Here is a 25,148-nt window from a genome sequence, read left to right as displayed (position 1 = left end):
CTTCTCTCACCCTGGGTCACTCAGGGACCCAGTCACTATGCCAGAGGGAAAAGAGAGAATGACCCACAGGGTCTGAAATGCCCTGGTCAGAAGTGACCACAGGAGGCCTCCAAACACAGGGGACAGAGGGTGATTCTATCCCAAGTGGGAGACAGAAATGCTTGGCCAACATGCTGATGATGATCACCAATGCCACTTGTCTGCATCTTGGTTCCCTGGGAAGAAGGGGGCCTTCAGGCACTACAAGGAACTTAAAGAGGCCTTTTGCAGGTGCCCTGGCCTCTCAAAGCTGGCTTTGCTGTAGGACAGGACTAGCCCTAGGAGGGGCAGAGCCTGCATCTCCACAAAGGTGAGGCGGTTCTGCTGATCCCCTAGAGAGCTGCGCAGGCCCCAGGGACAGAGGGCCCGGCAGCAGAAGCTCTCTCCTGCTGAGCTTTCTCATCCAAGACATAGAGAGCCATCTGGGCCTCCCATGCCAGGGATGGGGACTCCCAAGGCCTGGCAGAAGCCAAGGTGGCCGCCAAGGGCAAAGGGTAGCTGCCTCGTGCCTCTGATGACAGGCCCTGATGCAAAGGGTACCGGAGCCTGTAGCCCTGTGTGCCCTACTGCTGTCTTATTGCTTTGTTGAATTTGCTCCTTGTCTGTCTCTCCCCTCAGGAGATGTCGTCTCATTCACAGCTGTGTTCCCAGCACCTGGGACATGATCACACTCAGTCGAGGCTGGTGGGTGACTGGCCACTTGCCATGCTGGCCCAGCACTCCCCTTCCTATGATGATGGCAATGATGCTCCTCACTTCTTTCAGAGAGCCTTCCAGAAGGCCTGAGAATAGGCCCCTGGGAATGGGGTTGGAGGAATATGGCTTCAGCAACCAGCAGCTTGGGTTAGAGGGTGCTGCTCTCCCGCTGAGGAGGCTGGGACCGTCAACAAACTCCTGAGCTCCTCTGTGTAGCCTCAGTTTCTGCATCTGTAACAGGGGGACCACATGATCCAGCAACCCCACCTCTGGGTATAAACCCCGAAAGAAGGGAAAGCAAGGTCTAGAAGAGATATTTGCACACCCACCTTAGAGCAGCATTATTCACAATTGCCAAAGGTGGAAAGCAACCCAAGTGTCCATGTCAGGCGAGTGGATAAACACAACGTGGCCCATCCCTATGGTGGAATATTATTCAACCTTAAAAAGGAAATTCTGACACGTGCTACAACACGGATGGATCTTGAAGACACTATGCTAAGTGAAATAAGCCAGACACAAAAGGACAAACACTGTATGATTCCACTTATATGATGTCCCTAGAGTGGTCAAATTCATAGAGACAGAAAGTAGGATAGTGGGTGCCAGGGGCTCGGGGAGGGGGAAGGGGGGTTAGTGTTTAATGGGGGCAGAGTTTCAGTTTGGGAAGGTGAAAAGACTTCTGGAGATGGATGGTGTGATGGTTGCACAACAATGTGAATGTACTTAGCCATTGAACTATGCTTAAAATGGTCAAAATGGTAAATTTTATGTTATGTATATTTTACCACACAAAAAATTTTAATTAAAATTAAATTAAATTTAAATTTAAAGAGGGGGCTGTGCAAGCGCCCAGCCTGGGGTGCTGCTCAGAGGCCCACTTTCCTTTCTTCTCCCTAACTTGGCACTAAGTAGCCCCTAACCTCGGTCCCACCCCTGGCTTATCCCCCCTTCACTCCCTGTATTACTACTAGTGTGTGAACACTTTGAGGGAGGGAGAGACAACAGTCACAACCACCATTTACTAAGTGCTTCCACAGACAGCACCTTTCTAAAGCTTTACAAGGCTTGTCTAATTTAACCCTCAACACAACCCAGAGAAGTAAAGGCACCCGTCTGAAGACACACAGCGTCTGAGTGGAGGATCTGGCTCCGGTTCAGGCGTGATGCTGAAGCTGTGCCTCTCACAGCCAGGCTCCCTTGACCATCGTCACACTGTCCAGTAGTGTCTAGGGGATGCTCCAAGCCAGCACTAAGGAGTGCCTGGGAAGCAGGCAAAGAAACCAGCAGCGCCTGTGGGCCCAAGTGCTGTCTGTTTCCTCGGCTGCAGCCGGCCAAGCTGTCTCCATTACAGGCATGCGCTTTCTGAAATGCACACCGGGCCTGCCAGAAAGGAACTGTCTGTCCTTCTATTCTAAGTGGCGATGCCTAGCCACACTTTTCTGTCTGGATGGACTCCCTGGCCCTGGTACATCCTCCTTCCCTGGATGGCCCCCAGCTAGCCAGCTGTGTGAGTCCACAGGTCTTATCATACCATCATCCAAGCTCACAGATTCTCTGAAAACCACAATACTCACCTTGTCCTATTTCCCTGGGAATGGAGGAAGGCAGCCTGGGTGGCGTTAAGGGCCCCACGGGGTCAGGAGACCCTGATCCAGGGCTGGCTCTCCCCTCTGCTTTGGGAACCTGCGAGTCTCAGATCTTTGGATCCCAGCTCTCATTCCTGTGGCACCCACATCTTGCCTGGGGAAAGGAACCCCTACCGGGGTCTTTGGGGGCAAATCTCTCCACAGTCTGGGGGTATGGGTGGCCATCTGCCCTGCATGGGCATTCAGGACACTGAGGACTCACCACGTACCCACCATGAGTGGACATGGACATGTGTCCTGGACGTCTGGCAAGCGACCTGTGTGCACGGGGCAGGTGAAAGCCCTGTGAGAGAGGCAAGGGCACCAACTTGGGGGAAACGCAGCTCACGCTGTGGCGCAGCGGGACGAGCTGCAAAGCTTACAGCAGCAGGTCAATCTTACAGAGCAATTTGTCCTCTCTCTCCAACTGGCCCCAGGAGGCTTAACTTAATCACTCGAACAGTGTCAGAGGGAGCCGGGACGCACAAACCCTGCCTTCCGAGACAATCGGTGGCCTGGTCAGGGCCTGCAGGGACTGAAGAACGAGGGGCAGAGCCAGCCGAGGCTACATCGTGAAGTTGGCTGGGATCTGGCCCGTCTGCGATTCCTCCTGGCCCCCTTCATTTCTCTCCCCACCCCCACCAGAACCGGAGCTCTCCAGTGGCCAGTCTAGAAACAATGCGCCTCCATTTGAAAAGAAATCCCATGGGCCGGCCCCGTGGTTTAGTGGTTAAGTGTGCGCGCTCTGCTGCTGGCAGCCAGGGTTCGGATCCTGGGCGCGCACCGACGCACCGCTTCTCCAGCCATGCTGAGGCCGCGTCCCACATACAGCAACTAGAAGGATGTGCAGCTATGACATACAACTACCTACTGGGGCTTTGGGGGGAAAAATAAATAAATAAATAAAATTAAGAAAAAAAAAAAAAGAAATCCCAGGGAGGGGTCTGTGAGCTGCAGCGATGGTAGCACCCCGTAAGCCCTCCTGGGAGGGAGTGAGGTCTAGATGAAGAGATAATGGTGGCCTTTCAGGTGCCAGTGATTCCCAACAGGTCTTGTGGACTGCCACCCTGTCACCAGGGGCTGCCTGTCCCATGGCCCCACAGGGCTGACGGTGACACAGGCTGTTGGGAGGCCCTTCTTTCACTCTCCTAGGAGTCATCACACTGACTTTATGGGGCAGTGGGGTGACTGGTGCTCAGAGAGGTTGAGGAACTTGCATGAGGCCACACAGCCAGGACTGCAGGGTGGGATTGCAGTTCTGGTTTTAACTGCCACGTGTGGTGGTTTTGGAGGGGCACAGGAGATGGGGGCTCTGATGAAAGCCCCACTGCCACCCTGGCCCTCCTCCAGCATCTGGGCTCCCGGGAGCTGCCCTCTCTCCATGGCCAACAGAATGGGGAAATAGTACAAGCTTGGGAGAAACATTTTCTATGAATGGTCCAATCACCCTCCCTCCAGCATCAGGAGCAGCGGCCAATTGGAGAGGGGCCCGCTGCTCCCGCCCTGGGAAGGCCCCTTCCCTCCCCTGGGGCGTGGGATTCCCCATCCCCCAGACCTGCTCACCCCTCAGCCCCAAGCCTGTCCCTTCCTTTGTGTCCTCCGTCATCCTTTTAAAGGGAACACTGCAGATTTAAACCACAAATTCAATTTTTAATGAAACCGCATAACAGTAGTGCCTGACGCAATGCAATATTGATGAGATCACAGTGTCCAGCTGGTGGGAGCTCGCCCCAGAAAGCTTTTTAGGATGTTATGCAATATGGAACCAAATTAATTATTTGCAACAAAGGGATCCATGTCTCTGTAGTGCTGCTGGGGCCCAGTGAGTGTAAAACGGGCACTTTTCATTATCGCCAGCTCGAAATGGCAGTCACGGGAGGAAGTGGTGACTTCACAGACCCAAATACTACTAGTGTGAGGCTGCCATAAAAGGACAGAGAGCAGAGAGAGGGAATGTGTGTGTGTGTGAGACAGAGAGAGAGAGAGGATGGAGAGGCCCTGCCAGGGAGCGCTTGGGCCCACAAACCAGATACTGCAGCAAAATGCAGCAAATTTCTTAGAAGCAGGCTCCCAAGCTCCCCGACCCAGCTCTCCGTGGCATCCTCTCACTTAAAGGGGCGGCGAGCCGGGCTGGGCGCCTCCAGCCAGAGTCTGCAATGGTGATCCCTACCTGGGGATGACAACCATCCACTCGAGTCGGGGCCGGTCCATGGGTTCAGGGTTGTGAGGTGTTCTGAGTCTGGCCATCAGAAGGTGGGCTTCCTGGTGGCCAGGTCTCTGTCCTGCCAGCCCCCACTCCCCATCCCCACCCCTCAGGCGACCACCCAGGGGCTTTCCACAGGCACAGACGGCACTGCTCTTCCTCACCGTTGTGCTCAATGGGCAGCAGTTATGAGACAGCTGGCTAGGCTGGGAAAAGATCTCAAAACACAAGGGTTGGGGATGTCCCCGCACTGACAGAAGGAATAAAGAGACAGAGGAAAAGGGGGCAGCAGGGCTGCGTCAGAAGCCTGTGGAGGGGACACAGGGCTGCTGAGTCCGTGAGAAATAGCCCAGAGCAGCTGCGGAGGCCAGCAGCTAAATCTGGTCAGCTTTGTCATTCACACAGAGTGGACGCTGATTCCTGGTATATTTTCGGGTATTCTCCCGGCCTCCACCTTTGTTCCCAGCCATCCCCCTACATGGTCACCAGGACAGCCTCCTCGCTGGTCCCCTCGCCTCCTCTGGTGCCAGCACTGGCTCCATTCTCCACTGAGTGACCAACAGAATCTTTCTAAAATAGTCGCCTGCTTCAAATCCTTCTGTGGCTCCCCTGCCCTCAGTGCAGTCTGCATCCTTTAGTGCTGACCCCACGTCTGCCCCTGCTTCTCCCAGCTCTGCTGAAGCCCCCCCCCTCCTTGCTGCCTTTCGTCACCTGGACTACTTCTTTGCCTGGATAGCTCCCACTCTTGCTTCAGAGCTCAGCCTAAGCGTCACTGCCTGGGGAAGGCCCTCCCTGATCCCCAGCCTGCATCAGGCCCTGCCGTGGGCTCCCCAGACGTCCCTGAGTTAGCTGGGCTCCCCCAAGAGTGGAGCCCGAGGCTGGGAGGTGGTTTACCTGTGGAGAGGTCCAGGAAGGAAAGGGACTGCAAGGTGAGTAACGGAGCTGGCCACTGCTGCGGGCACCCGGTGCGCAATCCCGAGGGACCTCTCGAGGAGGCTTGTGAACCTCGCCAGGACCACGCACCTGTGGGTAGAGAAAGGTCCTTGTCCATTGATTCTTTACACCATTGGGCCAGGGTGGCCTCACAAGCATCGACACCCCCACTTCTGGGGTGTGCACATGAGTGTGCTGAGCAGACTCCTGCTGGTGAGGTTGGAGAAGCCTCAAGGCTGCAAGGAAGCGAGGGGCCACCTGGCTGTCCCAGGGGGAGCTGGCCGCAGTCTGTGCAGACCTGATGCCGAGTGGTGGCCACAGTAAGAGGTGAAAGCCAGAGGTGACCGTACACTCCCTGCCACAGCTCCTCACACTTTGCAAGAATCCCTTGTTTAGGCTGATTTCCCTCTGTGTGAGGATGGGGACGGGTTCTCCTTTCTGTGCACCCGGTGTGCCCAGCACCACCCCGGCCTGGGGCAGCACTGAGTAAACAGCCAGGCAGGAATGAACAAACTCACCCCAACGGAGGTGGAGTGAGGGGTGCCCAGGAGGGGTCATGGAGCACGAGCACCCTTCACGTGGCCTGCAGGGTCCTTCCTGGGAGGTCAGCCAGGGTGACGAGCACTCAGGCTCCTCTCAGAGCCACGGGGATGGTCACGGCTAAGGCTGAGCTGCCACTAGCTCTGGAGACCCTGACTGAGTGACTGTCATTCAGCCGATGGAGCTGATCCTGAGGTGGGCTGGGTTGGAAGGGCGAGGGCTGGCTCTGACCAGTTTCCTGTGCTTTCCTGCTACAGCGCTGCTTCCCAGAACACTGGGCTGTCCCTATGCAGAGCAAAAAATGGAACAGGAAATGAAAATTTTCCCAGAAAAGGAGCTTTGCGACCCTGGGACATCCCCACAGGAGGGCTTCATTCCTGCGTTCTCTTATTTTCTTCCCAGCCACACAAACGGTTTAAGATTTCTCCTCCCTCTCTCTCTCTCTCTCTCTCACACACACACACACACACACACACACACACGATGGATGTTCGAGGAGGTCTCCTCTCCCACAAGCCCCCCCTTCACCCCCATGACATCCCCACACCCCACAGAATCTGAGAGGTTGAGACACTTACTCAACATCTCACAGAAAGGAGGCGGAATGGGCAGCCCCAACCCCGTTTCCTGCATGACAGTCAGCTCCCCTCCTGGCTCAGAGACCCTCCCTGCACTGGCCCAGCCCTGCCAACAGCACAGCATCACCGTAATTACAGCCACCATCACTGATCACACGCTCACTGTGTGCCAGGCCCCCGCTGGCGCCTCCCCTGTGCCATCTGATGTCATCTTCACATCTTCACCCAGAGTCCTGCAGGCAGTAAACGGTGAAGCCGACACCGTGACCCCAGAGCACACATAGTGAGCCATCTCCGCTCCCAGCATGCGTCCCCTGCTCTAGAGGGTGCCCACCGCATCTTTTTGACACTCGAGGAAAGCGTTGGCCCAGAACGCCATGGGGCTCTCTGTGAACCACTGTGAAATCCCGCCCTGGTAAACCATAGGTCATTCAATCAACGTTCATGCTTTGGGCCCAGCCAGACATCATCTTAGAGGGATCTTAATATAGCTACAGTGGTAGATGCCAACATTTTAAGAAAAGTGCATGAAATTGAAACTTAAAACCAAGAAAATTTGAAACATCAACTTCAAAAAAAGTTAGCTGGAAAGCTCTTGTGTCTACTGTCTGGGAGAGTTGCCTGCAGCACGTAGTTGGTACTGGAAGAACGTCCACCAAATGAATGAATGAATGAACAGAAATTGAGATGGCCAGGTCTTGCATTACTGGAATTAGTTGTGCTACATAGGCATAGGCACTAACATGAAACGAGCCTCAATTGTGTTGTCTGTAAAATGGGTGAAATAAAACATGAGGGTAACACCTGCTGTGCTGCCTCACGGGTTCCTTACATGATCAGACGAGATGACGTGTGTGAGCACACCTTGTCAGACTCAGAGGACGAAGGAGCTGATTCGCACTGTGTCCCCTGGTGCACTGGAAGCCCCCCTGGGGGGGCGGTCAGCCCATTGGTACCTCCCGCTGCCTGGCAGCCTGTAGCCTCTGTCCACCGAGCCTTCTCTGCGGCAGCTGGTCCCCAGGCCAGGAGGCTCTCAAGGCCCGCTCCCTGCTGGAAGGAGCCCCTGCCCCTCCCCTCCCAGGTCTGAGTGATGGCATCCAGGCGCAGACCTGGTAATAACTGTAATCCCTCGCCAGTACGTACCATTTTTATTCTGAAACACTTTTATGCCTCAACTCATTTTATGTTTCATATGCCCTCTCCTGGCGTTTGGCAGATGGTGAGATTGATGTGCAAGGACACAGCGGGCTGGCAGCCCCAGCACACACCACACCAGCCAGATGCCATGAGCTTGAAGAGTGAACCAAATGAATGGAAACGAGTTCTTGGGGCGGGGCTCCAGGGCCACTCCAGACCTGGCTTCCGCATTTACTCGCCTGGTTGTCGGGAGGGCAGGGAAGGGAGTGATGGAAAGCACTTTGAAGTCTGGAGAGCGCCATGCAAAAGGCCGAGAGTACGGGTATCCGTTGTCAATGTTGTTAAATGAAGAGATCAGAAATCTGAACAGAACGGTCCCTTGAATATTGGGGTCCCAGGGCACTCTCCTCCACCATCTCCTATCCCTCACCTTCTCCTTGGGTGGTCTCCCTACTGACTGGCTGTAACCACCATCCTGAAGATGCTCCCAGGGCTCCATCAGCCCCCATCTCCCTCCCGACCCCTTCAGCTCAGTTCAGCTCGGGACCAGGCTCATTGGACGCTATCGAGAGTCTTCTAAGTGCTGGGTTTGGGGACTTGGACTTCATCATTTTAATCTTCCCCTGGCTGTTGGATAAGCACTTCAAACGAGATGTGTCCCAGTGTGAACTCATAGTCTCTCTCTCCCTCCAGACCTTCCTCACCACCACCCCCTCCCTCCAAGCTGGAAGAGTCAGGAATCTTCCCAGCTTACTCCCTCTGCTTCCCTCCTCACACTCGTCACCAAGTCCTGACAATTTAATCCCCTCAAATGTTCTCAAATCCGTCTTTCTCTCCCTTTCTCCTGCCACACCCTCCATCTTGTCCCTCATCACTTCCAGCAGCAGTCTCTCAGCCTGCCCTCCTCTGCAGGCCATGTCTCCTCAAGGAAGGGTTCCCAGGCAGAACCTCCTACACTCAGGACGCAGCCCTGCCTCCTTGCCCACAGGACCAGGAGGAAATCTTGGCTCCTAGCCCAGTTCGCAAGCCTTCCACCGTGCTTCCTCCTCAGCCACTGCTGCCCCCACATCTCCTCCCGCCCCCTGCTTTGCACTTTACTGTTCAAAGATGAAAGACGTCCCCTCCCCCCAACACGTGCCTCTCATCACCCCTCGAGTTGGCCCCCCCCCACACTCACTCTTCAAGACCCCTCTCTGTTATCACCTCCTCAGGAGACACCCCTGACTGCTGAACCCCCACCAGCCCACCTGCCCTGACTTGGGGCGTCTCCTATCCCCTGGGCACTCACCTGCTGCACTGAAGCTGTGTTTATTCCTGTCTAGCCCACTAGACTGAGCGCTTGCCAAGACGGAGAACAGTGTTTTTCATCCCTGGCCCCGGCACCCAGCCTGGCCTCAGTAGATGCTCTGGAAATATTTGCTGAACTGAGAGCAAACTTTATGAATATTTACACTGCTATACTAAATGACCACGATTCTTCCTGGCCCCAGAAACCCCTGCTTGGATAAAAGCGAGACAAGCCTTCCCAAGAAGGGCTCGTGTTTGTGCCTATAAACTTGTTTGTTGGGGTTGGCAAATCATCAGTTGAAGAGAACCTGTTCCCCACCCCTGACCCCAGTGCTGGGCTCAGTCCAGAGGAGGGCAGGGCAGGGCCAGGAGGGAGACCCCCCAGGGCTCTGTCCCCAGCCAGACCGAGCCAACAGCTGCCCTGGCTGGCTCAGAGGAGGGAAGGGCTCAGGTAGGAAGGAGGCTCTCACTGTGGGCCCTCTTGGCTGGGAGCAGGGAGTCTGGAGGCCTGAGGGAGCCCAGCTGCCCACGGCTAATGACCGCTGCCCATGCCTGCCTAGTCCCCACCGTGGCTGCTGCAGGTGTAATTGTACTTGCACAATGGACACGAATTTGTAAATGCTGTGGTGCAGCAGGCTTCTCCTCCAAGGGCGGCAGGCAGGTGAGAAGCTCCTCAGCCTGGGGTCTGTGGATCTGCCTGATCTGCCTCCACCACTGGGCGTGGGCAGGATGGGCCACTGTCTCTCCTCAGGCCTCCCCTCTGCCATCCAGTCCCGTTCATCCGAGAGCTCTTTTCCTATGCGCAGCAGGGGCTCCTGTACTGGGCGGAGGGAAAGCTGGGTGGGAAGGCGAAGGCCAGGGCTTGCCCCTAGTCTTGACCATGGGCTTCTCTGGGCCTCCCTCGGTTTCCTCATCTGTCGAGTGAGGACAGTAGCCTGTCCGTGTCTTAGAGAAGGCAAATGAATGAACACGGACAGAAGGGTTTTGCAAAGGGGCAATGCCTTGTTTGTAGGGCTATTACTGCAGGGGTGTCCGAGAAGAGGGCAGAGAGGACAGCTCGGGTGGCACCTGTTCCCTGTCACACCAGCATGAGTGGGCAGGGCCTATCAGGACAGCCGTTCCAGCCAGAGAGGCTGAGGCCCCAGGGGGCTTGCTGCTATCAGAGCTCCCCACACCCACCCCCTCGGGCCCAGGGTTGTCCTACGTGGGGTTCACGGCCTGGCTCAGCTCTAAGGGCTTGGCTACCAGAGGTCCCTGTTGCTTGTCACCTGGTGGAGCCAGAACCCCATGTCCTCAGCTCCAGGGACAACCTGTGGTTGCTGCCCTGCCCACACCTGCCGTGAGGTGTGTAATCATATGTAGGAAAGTGCACAAATCACACCTGGACAGCTTGATGGACTGTCGCCCCATGAAAGCAGCACCCAGCTCGAGAAACAGTGTGACCAGCGCTGAGGGTCTGCTGAAAACAGAAACCAAACGAAACACGACTTGGGACTTGGCAGGAAGTGTCCCCACATGTGTGAACTGCCAGCCACCTACCTCCCAGCTTCGGTGAGACACCAGCTCACTGGTGGGGCTCACAGTGTGTCCTCCAGAGCCACATGGCCCTGACCGAGTTGCCATCGTGTCCCAAAGCTGGATCTGGGAGGACTCGTGCCTTCTTCTCTTCCCAGACGGCGGTCCCACAGCTTGCCCCACCTCACGCCTCTGCTCCCCGACCTCCCCCTGCAGGAGTAGCTATTTCAAAAGGCAGAATGGACCCTCATGCTGGACAGGCTCAGAGTCAAGTGGTGGGTGGGCCTTGTGCCCCCGTCCAGTGTCCCCTCAGGTCCTCCTAGGTCCTCCCAGGTCTTCCCAGATCCCCCTAGGTTCTCCCAGTGTTCTCCTAGGTCTTCCCAGTTTCTCCCAGTTCCTCCCAGATCCTCCCAGCTCCTCCCAGATCCTCCCAGTTCCTCCCAGTGTCCTTCCAAATTCTCCCAGATCCTCCCAGTTCCTCCTAGTGTCCTCCCGGATCCTCCCAGTTCCCCCCAGCTCCTCCCTGTGTCCTCCCACTGCCTTCCTAGATCCTTCCAGTGCCCTTCCAGATCCTCCCGGGTCCTCTCAGGTCCTCCCAACACCTTCCTAGCACCCACCCAGTGCCCCCTGTTGCCCATGCCGAGGGGAGCTCTTTCCTGCTCAGGTGGAGGTTCTAGACCAGCTCGTGGCCTTGGTGCTGGAAGAGGACAGGCCCAGGAGACACCACAGGATGAGTGAGGGTCCTGGGCACAGCACCAGGCTTGAGCACACTCCCTGGGTGGGCTCCTACTGTCCACTGGGTAAAGACCCTCAACAGCCACTGATACCCTCCAAATACTGCCCGACCCACCTGTTTCACCTTCTTATGCTGCCCGCCTTTATGACACTGGCCACAGCCAGGGAGTCTTGGGCCACACTCCCACCCCCACTGGTCCCCTTTGCCTTCCCTACACTGAGGGCCCCTCTCAGTCTGACCTCTGAAGGCCCCTCCATCCTCTTCCACCAGTGGTGTGCCCAGCCAGCTGGCACCAGCTAATTGCTACATTTTCAGGAATTTGCAAGCTGATTGTTTAACACAGCCATCATTAAAATTTAAATTATACAAATGTACAATTAAATAAATTATATTCAGAACAAAGGTAATAAGTACTCAGAACTCATCACTTCCTAATTACTTTTATTACTTTTCACTATTATCTATGCATTTGAGGTTATCCACATCTACTGCACCCATAAGGTGGGAATACCAGATAGTCTGTGTGGTACTGCATGTCCCCTCCTACCTCCAGGTGCCAGTGTTTTCAGCCCTTCCTCCTCTCCCCCCCCCCCCATGCTGGGGCATGGGACCCAGGCCAGGCGGGGACAACGGAGTGTACACATATGAGGGTGCCGTGCACTCCCCAAACTTCTGATCAGGTAGCTAGGCACCTTAGGGTTCCTCCTCTGAGGGTTTTGGGCAGGGCAGCCCTTCAGTAGTTTCCCTAGCCCGCCCACTCCCAAATACCTCCCTAACACTGGGGAGGGAGAGGAAGCCCAAACACGACCAAGACTGAGTCTCTGCCTAGCCCAGGGGTTTGAATGCAGGTAAAAGGATTTAAAGAAGACAAAGGGATGCAGTAGTGTAGCTCTCCACCTGTCTGAGCAGAGCTCCCCGTGTCTGGGCAAGGGTCCCGTATAGCGCTTTCTGGCAGACGGAGCGCTCCACAGAGGTCGCCCGCTGGACAGGAGGGTCCCAGCCTCTTAACCGCCATCTCCTCCCCTCGCGGCTCGACAATCAGATCCTGTTGCCTGCCGCTGGACCCTGCGCCGGGGCCCCTCCTCCCCTTCTGACGCCGTCTACTGCATTCTCTGCGGAGAGGTGGCCTGCTCCTCCCTCAGTGTCCAAGAGCCGTGGTGCCAGCCGCTGAGGTCTCCTCCCCTGGCAGTAAAAGCCCGGATCCCCGCCTCGCGCGCAGTCAGACCCTCGCCACTCCTGGGGCTCAAGACGCGAGGCGGGGCCAAGGATTCCCGCTCGGTTCACGCAGCCTGCCTGGGCCCCGCGGGGCTCCCCTTCCGCGCCTACGCGCCCTCTGTGGCGCTCTCCTCCCCCGCACCCCGCATAGCCTCGCCCCCAGAGCTCTGCGGGGAATCACCTCCGACTAGACGCAGCCCTGGGGCGGGAGGGGACCCCCATTCGGTCTCGGGTTGAGAATTAAAGGGAAAAGCCGTCGCGCCCCTCGCGCGGGTAATTTCTCCGGAGTCGCGCTCTAGCCTGAGGCGCTCGGGGCCCAGACCCCAGTGGGACGCTCGTGGCTAGCCCCCTCCCGCAGTCTGGGGCGGGTTGCGGCGTTCAGTGGTGGGCGAGCGGGGCAGTCGGGGGCGGGAACCCCACACACCTCCTGGCCGCTGCGCGCGGAGCTCCGGACAGTCCCGTGCGGGCCGCGGGGTCCCTCTGGCGCCGGGAAGCGGCGGCCAAACGACGCGCGGGTCGTGCAGGGGCCCAGCCGGCTCGCAGTCCCGGCTCGAGGAGCGTTCAAGGCTGAGGTGACCAACAAACGCAGGCCACGGGGAGCCTGGGGGCAGGGAGTGGGAGGAGGCCGCGGACAGGAAGGGCGAGAGCGTGGTTTCTCAAAAAGGTCCCAACACAGCTGGCTTCTCCCACCCGCGGGGCGGGAGCCCAGGTCCAGTACCCGTGAGCTGCCTTTGGGTCCCTCCGGACTGGGGCCCCCAGCCGGCCGTCGCAGCGCCAAGTCAGAGGCTGCAGAATGAAGGGCTCGGGGTGTGCGTCCGGGGTGTCAGCGGGGCCGCCCCCACCGCGGCTCTAGGACAGGCTCGCCCTGTCACCGCGAGCAGGACTACGGGCGTCTTGGCGCCTCAGTTTCCTCCTCTGTACAGTGGGAGCTTGGAATGGGCGACCTCCGAAGCGCCTTTGGCTCTGACTGGCCCGGGCGGGATAGCGGCTCCGGCCCTGGTCGCAAGCCCCGAAGCGGACGCCGGAACCTGGGCGCGAATCTGGGAGCCGAGCCCCGCGGCGCCGCTGCCCAGAAAACAGGTGCGAATGTGTGTGTGGGGGGGGGGTGTGACTATGAGTAAAGTGCCATCGTGTGGCTCTCCCCAGGTGCGGCGCCCCCCCGCCCCCCGGTCCAGGATGCCTCCTCACCTGCCACCGTGCGCCTGGGGTAAAGAAAGCCCAACATGCACACGCGGACACACACACACAGACATGGACACACATGAACGCACCCAGACACGCACAGACGTGCCCTCGGGCCTCGGAGATGGGAAGGCTCTCGGGTAGCGCGGAAGAGTCCGCCCGCGGGGCCCCCCTCAGAAGCGGGCGGGCTCCGCGCCTCCCCCGGGGCTGCAGGGAGCGTCCAGCCCGGGCGGCGCCGTCTGCCCGGAATCCGGCTGGCTCCGCTGGCAGGAAAGGCTCGATCCGCTGGGGCCGCCTCCGAGAAGCGCCCGCCCGCCCCGCCGGCACGGGGGCTGTCATCTCCGGCGACGTTGCCGGGTCCCCAAAGCCTGGGAACTGGGGTGGGGGGCGTAGGAGAGCCAGGAACGAGGTCGTGGGCAAGTCCCCAGAGTCAGGGTGTATAGCGGCTTTTCAACCACGCACGGACATCTAAGAAACGTGGAGCGGCCCTGCGACCCCCTCTCCGGACTTAGCGGCGCCGCGAGGCTCTTGCTCCCGGCACTCCTTATCCGGCACGCGGGGGTCGACGACTAGAGTCCTCGGGGGACCCAGCCCGGCCTCGAACACCCCTGGCCCGGGCCCCGAGGGTGTTCAGTGCAGCCAAGCGAGTTGAGCCGAATTCCGTCTCCAGGGATCGCCGTGGTCTCCTACCCACCCGGAGCTCCAAAGGAGATTTGGGTATATCATGCAGGTGGCCCATCCTCGAGTCCGAGGCCGCGACCTGGCCCCCCTAACCAGGGAACGGGAAGGACGGTGGGAGGGTTAGGGGGAAGGTGGAGGCGACGCCGGGGGTCGGGGAGGGGACAGGAGGAGGCTGCCCCCCACCCCCACCCCGCGCGCCCGTGCGCCCGTGCGCCCCCGGCCGCGCCGAGGGCCCGGGCGGCAGACAATTAAAGCGGGATTCCTCCCCCGCTGACGTCGCCAGCGCCGAGGCCCCTCCCGCGGTGGCATAAAAGGCGCGGGCTCCGCTGCGCAGGCGGCAGTGGCGGCCGGACAGCGCGGCGGTGCGGGCTGCGCGGCCGAGCAGCGCGGCGCCGAGAGCGCGGGCCGCTCGCCGAGCCCCAGCCGAGCAGATCCGAGCCGGGCCCGGAGCGCCCGGTCCCAGTGCCCGCAGCCATGCCTGCCGGCCGCGCCGCGCGCACCTGTGCGCTGCTCGCCCTCTGTCTCCTGGGCAGCGGGGCCCAGGATTTCGGTCCGACACGCTTCATCTGCACCTCGGTGCCCGTGGACGCCGACATGTGCGCCGCGTCGGTGGCCGCCGGCGGCGCGGAGGAGCTCCGGAGCAACGTGCTGCAGCTCCGCGAGACCGTGCTGCAGCAGAAGGAGACCATCCTGAGCCAGAAGGAGACCATCCGCGAGCTGACCACCAAGCTGGGCCGCTGCGAGAGCCAGAGCACGCTGGACGCGGGCGCCAGCGAGGCCCGGACGGGCGGCGGCCGCAAGCAGCCTGGCTCCGGCAAGAACACCATGGGCGACCTGTCCCGGACGCCGGCCGCCGAGACGCTCAGCCAACTCGGGCAAACTTTGCAGTCGCTCAAAACCCGCCTAGAGAACCTCGAGGTCCGCGCGCCGCGGTTCCCCCTCCGGCTCGCGCGCCCCTCTGCCCCCCCCACCGACCCGGCCCCACACCCCTCACCCCCACCTCACCCGGGTACTGACGCCCGGCCGGGGCCGCCCCGAGCCCGCGGGGCCCCGCGGACGGCCACTCGCCCGAGCTCCCCGCCAGGCCGCCCCCGCAGTAGCCCTGAGGGGACCGCGCCGCGGGCCTCCCAGCACGGATCTGGCTCTGCGCGTAACGATGTGGTTTCCCCCCGCCCTTGCACCCCCGCAGCAGTACAGCCGGCTCAATTCCTCCAGCCAGACCAACAGCCTCAAGGATCTGCTGCAGAGCAAGATCGATGACCTGGAGAGGCAGGTGCTGTCTCGGGTGAACATTCTGGAGGAAGGCAAGGGGGGCCCCAAGAACGACACCGAGGAGAGGGTCAAGATTGAGAGCGCCCTGACCTCCCTGCACCAGCGGATCAGCGAGCTGGAGAAAGGTAACGGGCGTGTGGGGGGGGGGGGCATGCTGCCTGCCACCTCCCACTCCAGTGGGACTCTGCCTGGGGTCCTGGCTTCCTGCGTATCTCAGCTCTGGCTGTAAAAGGCCGGAGCTCATCCACCCCTCCACCCCCTTCCTGCACCCTCGAATCCCGGCCCCAGGTTCTGGGCTTCTAGTCAGTGTTCCTGGCAGGGCTGGGGCACCCTGGCTCGGCATATTTCGATGGAAGGGAAGCAGAGGAGAAAGGGATCGCCTGGTGTCTTCCGCTGCTGTCCCCAGACACTCACACACTCGCATGGTTTTTCCAAGTCTGATTTGTCTAATCTTCAGTAACTTTGCACAGTAGCTGTGGCCGGCCCAAGCCCTCCCTGGCTAAAGAAGCCTGGCGCTAGCCAGTCCCCATACCCAGCAGAGAGCAGGGCCCAGGCCGGGGCTGGGTCCTTCTGGTCCTTGGCGGATTTGGGCTCTAAGCAGGTTTCCTCCCAGCTCCTTAGCGCCCCTGGCATTCTCTGGGTTCCCCCCATCTGGATCAGAGCTCCCTCCCCACAGGTTTCTCTTCTGAGTGACCCAAGCCCAGACATCTTGCAAGCCCATGGTTCCCGGATCACCAACTCCTATGGGCCTCAATTGTGCTGTGGGGCGCACGGGTGAGCTCAAGTGGCTCAGCCTTGAAGTCGCAGAAATCAAACAAGGTTGTAAGGGGGGGCGCCTGGGCTCAGAGCAGGGCCACGTGACCCTTCTCCCACCGCAAAACGTGCCGGCTGGATTTAAACAGTGCCATCTTAAGGCGTGTTATGTAACTGAAAAACAGATCAGAGGAAGGAGGGCCGGGGGAGGGAAGGAGAGGAGATTGGGGAAATGAAAAACACCCCCTAGAGAGGCCAGGGGCTGGATCTGCTCCAGGAGTGGGGGGTTGGGAGCCTGAGACAGCTGAAGGGGGGAGTGCGGAGGGGGCCAGCCCTGCTCTGTTCCTGACACCTGGCTGAGAGGAAGAGGGAGGTTACTGGCCCAGCAGGACGCCTTCTAGAAATAATTCTTGGCCTGGGGGGCTGGTTTAGTGCTCGGCTCCCTGGCAGGCCCTGTGCACACCCAGGAGCTGGTGGGTGTGTGTGTTCCTGGCTCCTGGCCTGCTGCCCGTTCCCACTGCTGGGTTGAAACGTTTTGCCTGGAGTCAGTCACACCATGCCCAGGGCCACAGCCAGCGTCTGTGTGGGTTGGGAGGGGGCAGACAAGCGTTCCCTGAAGACATTACCAGCAGGCGAGGAGCTGGTGCCGTGTGTATGGGGAGGCTTTTGGGCCAGGAGCCTGATTTTTCAGTAAACACACAGGAAGCTCGCCCTGAGAATGAGTGGCACTGTCCTCAGAGCAGTCACCTTGGGGGGCCCCTGGCTCCAGGGCTGCTTCCCAGCTCTCTGCTGTCCTGCCGTCTTTGCAGGGCTCCAGACAGATTTGCTAGAAGAGCCTCCACGGGACGACTTCCCCTCCTGTGGGGTGGTTGGATTCTGGAAATAGCCAGAGTCCTCAGGGCTAGGTGGCTGGGTTAGATGAGTGACCAGGGGCTGCAGCATGTCCTGGCCCCGAGGGAAGATGGGCACCAGGGGCCTAATTGCTGTGAAGGCCCAAGAGAAGAGAGTGGTTTTGAGCACTGTCAGCAGCCAGCATCCTGGAATCAGGTCAGGCCCCCAAAGGGGCTGCTCTCAGGGGAGCTAGCCTCTTTCGCAGTGGAGAGGAGACCTCCTTCCTCTGCAGCCACGCCTTTAAGGGTTTACAGGATGCACATTGACCCATGCCCACCGCAAAGCCCAGGTGCAGATGCTCACAGCCCGCCGTGTCCCCCGCATCCCTATCCCAGCCTTCCCGGGGGGAGCACCATGTGGGAGCCAGCCCCCTGGTGTGGAGACTTTGGGTCAGCTTTTTCTGTCCTGGTCCTGTGCCCTGGGACAAGGTACTTGACCTAGCGGAGCCTCCCTCTCAGCATCTAGAGAATGGAAATGGACTCTGCTCTGTCTGTGTCACAGAGCTTGGCAGGGGCTGAATGGGTTTCAGACAAGCACAAGCACTTCGCAGAGGTACAGATGTCAGGACTGTGTCCTGTCCTCCCCAGGCCAGAAGGACAACCGTCCTGGAGACAAGTTCCAGCTCACATTCCCACTGCGGACCAACTACATGTACGCCAAGGTGAAGAAGAGCCTGCCGGAGATGTATGCCTTCACCGTGTGCATGTGGCTCAAGTCCAGCGCGGCGCCGGGGGTGGGCACACCCTTCTCCTATGCCGTGCCCGGCCAGGCCAATGAACTGGTCCTCATCGAGTGGGGCAACAACCCCATGGAGATCCTCATCAACGACAAGGTAGAGCCCCCACCCATCTGGGCTTGCAGGACAGCAGGACGAGGCCCCCTGGGGCCCCAGTCCGTGCCAGCTGCTGGGGGGGCAAGTCTCTGGTGGCATGGAACACACAGCCTCAGACGCTGCTGTGACCCCAGGAGGAGCACCTGCAGGGCAGGGCTAAGGGAGGTGGAGGGTGAAGACCAGGAGAAATGGGGAGGGGCATCCTTCCCACACAGGGTCCTCGGGAGTCGGGGATGGAAGAGGATGATCTGATCTGGGGCCAGTCCATCCCACAGATCAAACCCTGACTCCTTCTCCCCCAACTGGCCTTGGAACTGGTTTTGCTCCTCCATATTTAGAGGACCATAGATGCTCTGGGGTGGTAAAGGTGCCCCTAGAGATTCTTTGTGAGTCCAAATCTATCCTGCTTGACTCCCTGCCCCTGGGAGGAGGCCAGATCCAAGTGACCCTTTGGGGAAGGACAGCCTTTTGCCTCCAGGGAACCCATCTCCACTTGGCCCTCCATCAGCCGTGGAATTAGCTGCCAGCTTTCAAACTCCCTTGCCTCTGTGCCAGCATCGGTAGTAAATGTCTAAAACTCAGGCTGGGAATCAGGTTCCGAGCCCTTGCTCTTGATGCCTTTCCCAGAAAGGGTTGTGCCTTTCTGGGTTTCATTTCCCCAAGTTAAAAGGGTGTGAGAGTTCTTTGCTGCACCCTCCGCCTCACCTGGAATGTCAGAGGATGAGTGAAATCCCAGGTCCGAGGCTGGTCTGAGCTGTGAAAGGCATGGTGCCTTCTCCCCGGGTGTCTCTCAGATTCTCTGCAAAGGCTGGGCGAGTCATAGGCCTGGAGGATCCGGCAGTGAGAGACGGGGTATTGGAGGAGAGAGGAGAGGCCGGAAGGCAGCAGTGAACTGCGACCCCAGGGATGGCTCTCTCCATCCCAGGGCCTGTTTTGTAGACCAGCAAAGAGGGAAGAGAGTGAGTAGGATGGAGGAGATGGTGCATTCACATGGATCTTAGGGACCCCCTTGACAAAGCATCACATTTCCTGTGTGACCCACCAATGGATGAGGCAACAGATGATCAAGTCCTGAGGGCAGGGCTGAGGATTCAGTAATGGCTCTTGCTACTTATTTTAAGTGTAGCGATAAGAGGCATAGCAGCTGAACAAGTAACTAGTGATGATCATCGATTCTGAGTTGTACCTCTGTACCCATCCTGTCCTGCGCATCATTCTCCTTCCCAGGTGGCCAAGCTGCCCTTTGTCATCAATGATGGCAAGTGGCACCACATTTGTATCACCTGGACCACCCGGGACGGGGTCTGGGAAGCCTACCAGGATGGCACCCAGGGTGGCAATGGTGAGAACCTGGCGCCCTATCACCCCATCAAGCCACAAGGCGTGCTGGTGCTGGGCCAGGAGCAGGTACTGGCCATGGGGGCAGCGGTGGGGGAGGCTGCAGGGGGAGGAGCCCCAGAACCAGAGACCAGGCAGGAGGAAAGAGAGTAAAGGGGTTGGCAGGGAGGGGGAGCGAGGAGGGAGTTGGAGAGGGAAGTGGTCTCCCCTGATAGTAGCCAAGCAAGTTATGGAGCAATTTGGGCAGAGTCCCTGCTCTGGGTGGGCTTATTCAGGAAATGCTAGCCAGAGGGGGCTTTGGTCTCAGCACTCTCAATCCAGGCAGCAACGCTTTCTTTGGCATGGGAAGGCCAATTCTGCCTTTAGTGATGCATAATTTATTTCCTGAAAGTAGTTTGTCTCCCATTGGACACCCTAGAGGGAGATGCAGGCAGGAGAGTCCCAGGCCTTCTATTCCCATTGGGCGGCTGTTGCTGGCAGAGAGTGACATCTGAGTTCCTTGACTAAAAGCAGGGAAAGCGGGAGAGGCTCCCCCAAGGCCCTGCTCCTCTGGTTGTCTCTGGCCCCAGTGGACCTCTCCCTCACTGGCCAGGGGACCGGCTGCAGGAGAGGCAGAGTTCAGCTGCCCCCAGGAGAGGCTCTGTGTCCAGTGCAGAGGTGGCCAGCAGCGTCCCTTTCCCTGGGCTCCTCGTGGGGGAAACTGATGCTTAGGTGAAGACCCAGAGACGGGACAAAATGGTACCCAGAGGTGGACATGAGAGCCCCTGATGGGGGAGACATGGAGACTTGCCTCCTAGGGATGCCCCCCACCCTATGACCTCCTCCCCCCTCCTCCTCTGCTTTTCTCTGAAGGATACACTGGGTGGAGGATTTGATGCCACCCAAGCGTTCGTGGGTGAGCTGGCCCATTTCAACATCTGGGACCGCAAGCTGACCCCAGGAGAGGTGTACAACCTGGCCACCTGCAGCACCAAGGCCCTTTCTGGCAACGTCATCTCCTGGGCCGAGTCCCACATCGAGATCTACGGTGGAGCCACCAAGTGGACATTTGAAGCCTGTCGCCAGATCAACTGAGGCTCCAGGCTGGGCTGAGCCTCCCAGCCTTTGGCCCCCGGCCCCCGCCCACCTGCCCCTGCTTGTGCCGTGATGATCCGTCGTCTCTTCTCTCCCTTTCCCCTAGGAATGACTCAAGGCAGTCGCCCTCGCACATGCGCACACGCAGACGTGCACACGCATATGCACACAGCCTGGTTCCGTCCTCACACACAGAAGCAGGCCTGGCTCCCATCTGTCCCGAGGAGGTCCCACTTCTCACTAGGAGCCCCATGCTGTTCCTCAGGCACGCCCCGCTCACCGCTAACGCAGGTGGCTGAGACATTTTGAACAATGCAAAAGTAGGTGAGAGGACTTGCGCGCGCGTGCGTGTGTGTGTATGTATGTGAATGTGTGTGCCTAGGTCTACAAGTGTGTGTCTTGGGGGAGGCCTTTTCTCTAAGAATGAGGTATTTCATTTTCTTCTTTCTTTGTGGCTTTGGGAAATCTCATAACTGGTCGAATATCTGTATTTGCCAACTTTGTTAGCTGCCTGCGTGCCTGGGGGCTGGTGGGACTTCTTCTGCAGTGCATTTGTCTTCATTTGCAAACGTTTTTCAGAGCGACATATCTCTACTACAGTCATGCGTCTCTTAATGACAGGGATACGTTCTGAGATGCGTCGTTAGGCCATATTGCCATTGTGTCAACATCAGAGTGTGCTCACATAAACCCACCTGGTATAGCCTCCTACGCACCTAGGCTCTACGGTACTGATCTTACAGGACCCTCGTCCTTTATGTGGTCTGTTGTTGACCGAAACGTCATTATGTGGTGTATGACTGTTGATAAAATAAATGTCTTTTCGCGCTTTGTTCAAGGCTGGGTGGGCCTCTCCATAGAGAATTTCTATTTTGTAATAGAAGTGAATTCTCTCTGAAGGGTTGAAGGCAGAGTGTCCTCAGATGACACCACATGCTCAGAGGGGGCAGAAGAGGTGGGGCTGGCCCCAGGATCAGGCAGTCCCTCTTCTTCCCACCAGTGCCCTGCCAGCATCCTCCTGTTGGCATCTGTGGGCAGTACTGGGCTCAGGAGGCTGACCTGAATGCCCAGCTCTGCTGGCCCTGGCCCAGGATCCTGTCTTTGGCCCTCAGCCTTCCCACTTCCTTGCACCCTGCGTGCTTGGGATCCATCCTCCCTTTCAACCACCAACTGGTCCTGCTACCACACCAGTGCCCCTGAGAGAGGAGCGTCCCACCCACAGCCCAGGAAGCCAGGACCCCAGGGCCCCTCGCCTTTTCCCTCTGGCAGTGGGAGACCAGAGGCTTCAGTGGGTCATCTCAAGAGAGGACATTTTAGACAAGGAAACCCATACTCTGATTGAGACCCAGCCACACAGAACCACTGAGACTTGAACCCAACCAGTTGATGGGAAGGTCTGTGCTAATTCTGACAGCCATATTCTCCCACAACACCCGAGCCCAGATGAGCTGGCTCAGCAAGTCCTCCAAGGGGGCAGGTCCTCCAGAGACCTCTCACGTGGAGCCAGGCATGGCCAGGCCAGGGCCTGAAACCCACTCCCCCATCTTACAGGGTTCAAGTCTCGCAGTAGCCCCAACCTGTCACCAGCTGGTGGCACTGAGACCTGACCAGTGTCCCGAAGCTTTGACTTTTTTTTTTTTCTTCATGTAAAGCAACCATGTACATTCCCTTCTAGTCCTTCTGAGGTGGGGAGAAAAGTGTGTGTGTGTGTGTCTGTGTGTGTGTTGAGTGAGAGAGAGGAGGAGTGCTCAGACGGATCATGCCCAGGGTGGGGAAGCTGCCCCTTTGTTGCACCATCTGGGAGTCGCACGCCCTGAGGGCACCCTGGACTCTGTCGCCAGGAGTCTAATTAGCAAAAGGCTGTCGAGTCTTTCTAGAAATTCTACTGCACTGCCTGACTCATCTACAGCTGCAGACATTTCTACAGGAGGAGCAGGTGCTTCCGTCTTCTGTTCCTTCCAGGGGCACCTGTCTCCTTAAACACAGGTCCATGTTGTGTTGGAAACCTAGTGCATCTGTGTGTGTCTGTGTTGGTGTCTGTATCGGTGTCCATGTGGGTGTCTGCACGGTACCCAGTCGCCGTTCTGCAATGCATCGCTCTCATTCAGAGCGTGTGGTCCAGGCACCACGCTGCGTGTTGTGGTTAAACAGTGGCTTTTTCTGAGACCATTGTGCTTTGTCAGAGCCCGTCCGGTTGTGGCATCTTTGGATCTGCAGGAATCTTCTCTGTTTGCATGTTCCTCGGGGTGGCGTGTCCCTTGCTCCCTCAGTCCGATGTGTGTTCCCCTGCCTGCATGGACTTCTCTGGTTATGTGTTGTGTGCCAAGTACCACTCGTTGTTCTGTGACCATGTAGCCACTGAAAATGGCTGGGAAAACAAGTGTCGGAGGAGGTCGAGAGAGAGATCAATTTCCCTCTCCCCCTCCCCACTCCCTGAACACACCAAGAAGTATTTTTAACGTGTAGGTTGAGAACAAGCCTAAATAATACCGTGGTTGGGACAGAGCAAGAGCTTGGAATCACCCCTCCACACCAGATCGGCCCCACCCCTCACTTCAGCCATCTCGGAGCTGTTGCGTAGGCAAGGCCCACAGCGTGCTAGGTGCTCTCCTGTCAGCACCTCCCACCAGCCCCTGCCAACCTACCGGACCCCAGACCACCTTCTGCCCAGAGTGGGCATGGTGGGAGCTGTCCATTCAGGACCACAAGCCATCCTCTGCCCTAACTAGAGATGGGCAGAGCATATCCCAGATGCTTATGCCTCTGTCCCTTCTGCCTCCCGACCCGTTCACCTTCCTCGCCCCCTCCCCTGATGCATTCATGTGACAGGGGCAGAAACTGACATTTAGCTCCCCCCTCCACCCCTAACTGGAGCCTGTGCCAAGCCCCTCGACTCCCTCACTGTGTTAACACTTGGCACTTTGCTGGCCCCGAGAAAGGTAGATGACACAGCCACAAATCTAAACCACATAGTTTCCATCTTCTCCTTAATCTGATTGATGTTCCCTCTTGCACTGAATAATACATGCCTATCTCAGGTAAGCCATTTTATAAAATAAGAAGATAAAAAAGCGCTGTCTCAACAGTGTTTGCTTTTGCCGAGCTGGTGTCCCACAGCTCCCTGGGTGTCTGAGGTGGGAGTGCTGCCGCGTAGGCTCTCCGGGCGCTTGGGGGCTTAGATCCCACTTGAATTGTAAGCCTTCTTGCTTTTGATAACACAGTATTATTTCTCTTACCGTAGAAGAAAAAGTTTATTACCAAACAAGAGTATTTTTATGAAAGAAAAGGGCAAACCTATAAATTAACTCAACCTATATCTCCCTTGAAAATACTTTCAGGCTCCGCCAAAACGTAGGACTGAAAGCTTGTATTTTGGAAGAAAGAGATGCATTTTGTATGCTTTCTTTTCCTTTTGTAGATTCCCAGTTTGTTTTCTAAGACTGCAAAGATCACTTTGTTACCAGCTCTGGGACCTGAAACCAAGGGGGTGTCTTGTGGGCAGTGAAGGGGAGGGGAGAGGCTGGTGTGAGGTTCACAGTCATTACAATGAGCTCCAAAGAGGGGCCACCTGTTCTCAAAGGCGTGTTGGGGACCATTATGTAAACTTGGCCATTGGTGGTGGACCCTTTGTCTCGGAGCTGACTTGTTGAGTGGAACGAATTGAGAACTTGATTATCGGTTCCAACTCTGATAAAAGAAACTAGGGTTACTTATTATTAACATCAAGAGGATAGAATCCTTTGTAATCTTATGGCAACCAAAATGTGGCTTGAAGTAGCCATGGTTTCATCTCTTAAAACACAATGTATAAATTTATTCAGCAAACGACAGGAAATGTATTGCTTCCCTGCATAGGGGACTTAAGTGCAGTTTGTTGAAGGGGAACAAGTCATTGAGGAGAGACAAAGCCCAACATTTAAGAGTCCCAATTTTGTCTTATTTGCCAAAAAAAAAAAAAAAGAAAGAAAGAAAAAAAAACCCACCACAACAATAAAGCAAACCCCCTATAGTTGATATTGTGATAATGTATATACTGTATAATATGAAAGAGAATCGATGTATCTTACTTTTTCATTATTTGCTAACCAAAGCTGTACATTTTTCATATGATCTGCAGCCTTTTGGGTATCAAATGGGTCAAAACCATGGGACCTGCCACCTCCCATCAGCAATTCTGGAAATGCACTATTTCTACTGGTATTCTTGCTTTCTTTCTTTTTTTTTCACTTTCTTGCTGAAACGACATGAATTGTTGAGTTTATTTTTACACAGTAAAGAGTGAAGAAAGACTGTGGTCTCTTTGCAATGTCTCTTCTTTTCTCAAGCTTGTAAATATCATCTCAACCTGCTGGACCACTTCAGGGGACCTGCCAGGAGACCCTCACCTGCAGGAAGGTGTATGCCTTGCATTTGCATTGCAGTGTGCCCCTCAACAATCCCACAGCCCTCCAGTGACACTGGGACATCAGGGGCAGGGAGAAGGCCTCCCCAATTGGCAGGTGCAGCTGACGCAGAGGTAGAGAGAGGTGAAATGATTTCCCAACTCTTCGAGGCCACGCTGGGCTTGGAGTGCAGAGTAACTCCCCATTCCTCACCTCATCTGCAGCCCTGCCCCACA

At 57.4% G+C, this 25,148-nt stretch overlaps 1 protein-coding gene across 1 annotated transcript; it reads left to right on the top strand.

Moving 5' to 3' along the window:
• The first annotated feature begins 14,774 nt into the window (after positions 1 to 14,774).
• NPTX1 (neuronal pentraxin 1) lies at positions 14,775 to 24,929 on the top strand. Its single transcript, XM_058561823.1, has 5 exons — positions 14,775 to 15,288; positions 15,560 to 15,767; positions 17,874 to 18,118; positions 19,346 to 19,525; positions 20,309 to 24,929. Exons 1-5 carry the CDS (start codon positions 14,845 to 14,847, stop codon positions 20,528 to 20,530), a joined length of 1,299 nt encoding a protein of 432 aa, XP_058417806.1. The 5' UTR covers positions 14,775 to 14,844; the 3' UTR covers positions 20,531 to 24,929.
• Positions 24,930 to 25,148: the final 219 nt, after the last annotated feature.

Source organism: Diceros bicornis, chromosome 18 (assembly GCF_020826845.1).
Source record: "Diceros bicornis minor isolate mBicDic1 chromosome 18, mDicBic1.mat.cur, whole genome shotgun sequence".
In the NCBI taxonomy this organism is placed as follows: domain Eukaryota; kingdom Metazoa; phylum Chordata; class Mammalia; order Perissodactyla; family Rhinocerotidae; genus Diceros; species Diceros bicornis.
The sequence above is the reverse complement of the archived record's forward strand: the minus strand, read 5'-3'. Positions and strand labels throughout refer to the sequence as shown.

Excerpts from the sequence above, each read along its gene's own strand:
- NPTX1 (XM_058561823.1), top strand. The coding sequence starts at position 14,845 with ATGCCTGCCGGCCGCGCCGCGCGCACCTGTGCGCTGCTCGCCCTCTGT. Across the intron at positions 15,768-17,873 it reads GATCAGCGAGCTGGAGAAAG|GCCAGAAGGACAACCGTCCT; the intron begins GTAACGGGCGTG and ends TGTCCTCCCCAG. Across the intron at positions 18,119-19,345 it reads AGATCCTCATCAACGACAAG|GTGGCCAAGCTGCCCTTTGT; the intron begins GTAGAGCCCCCA and ends TCTCCTTCCCAG.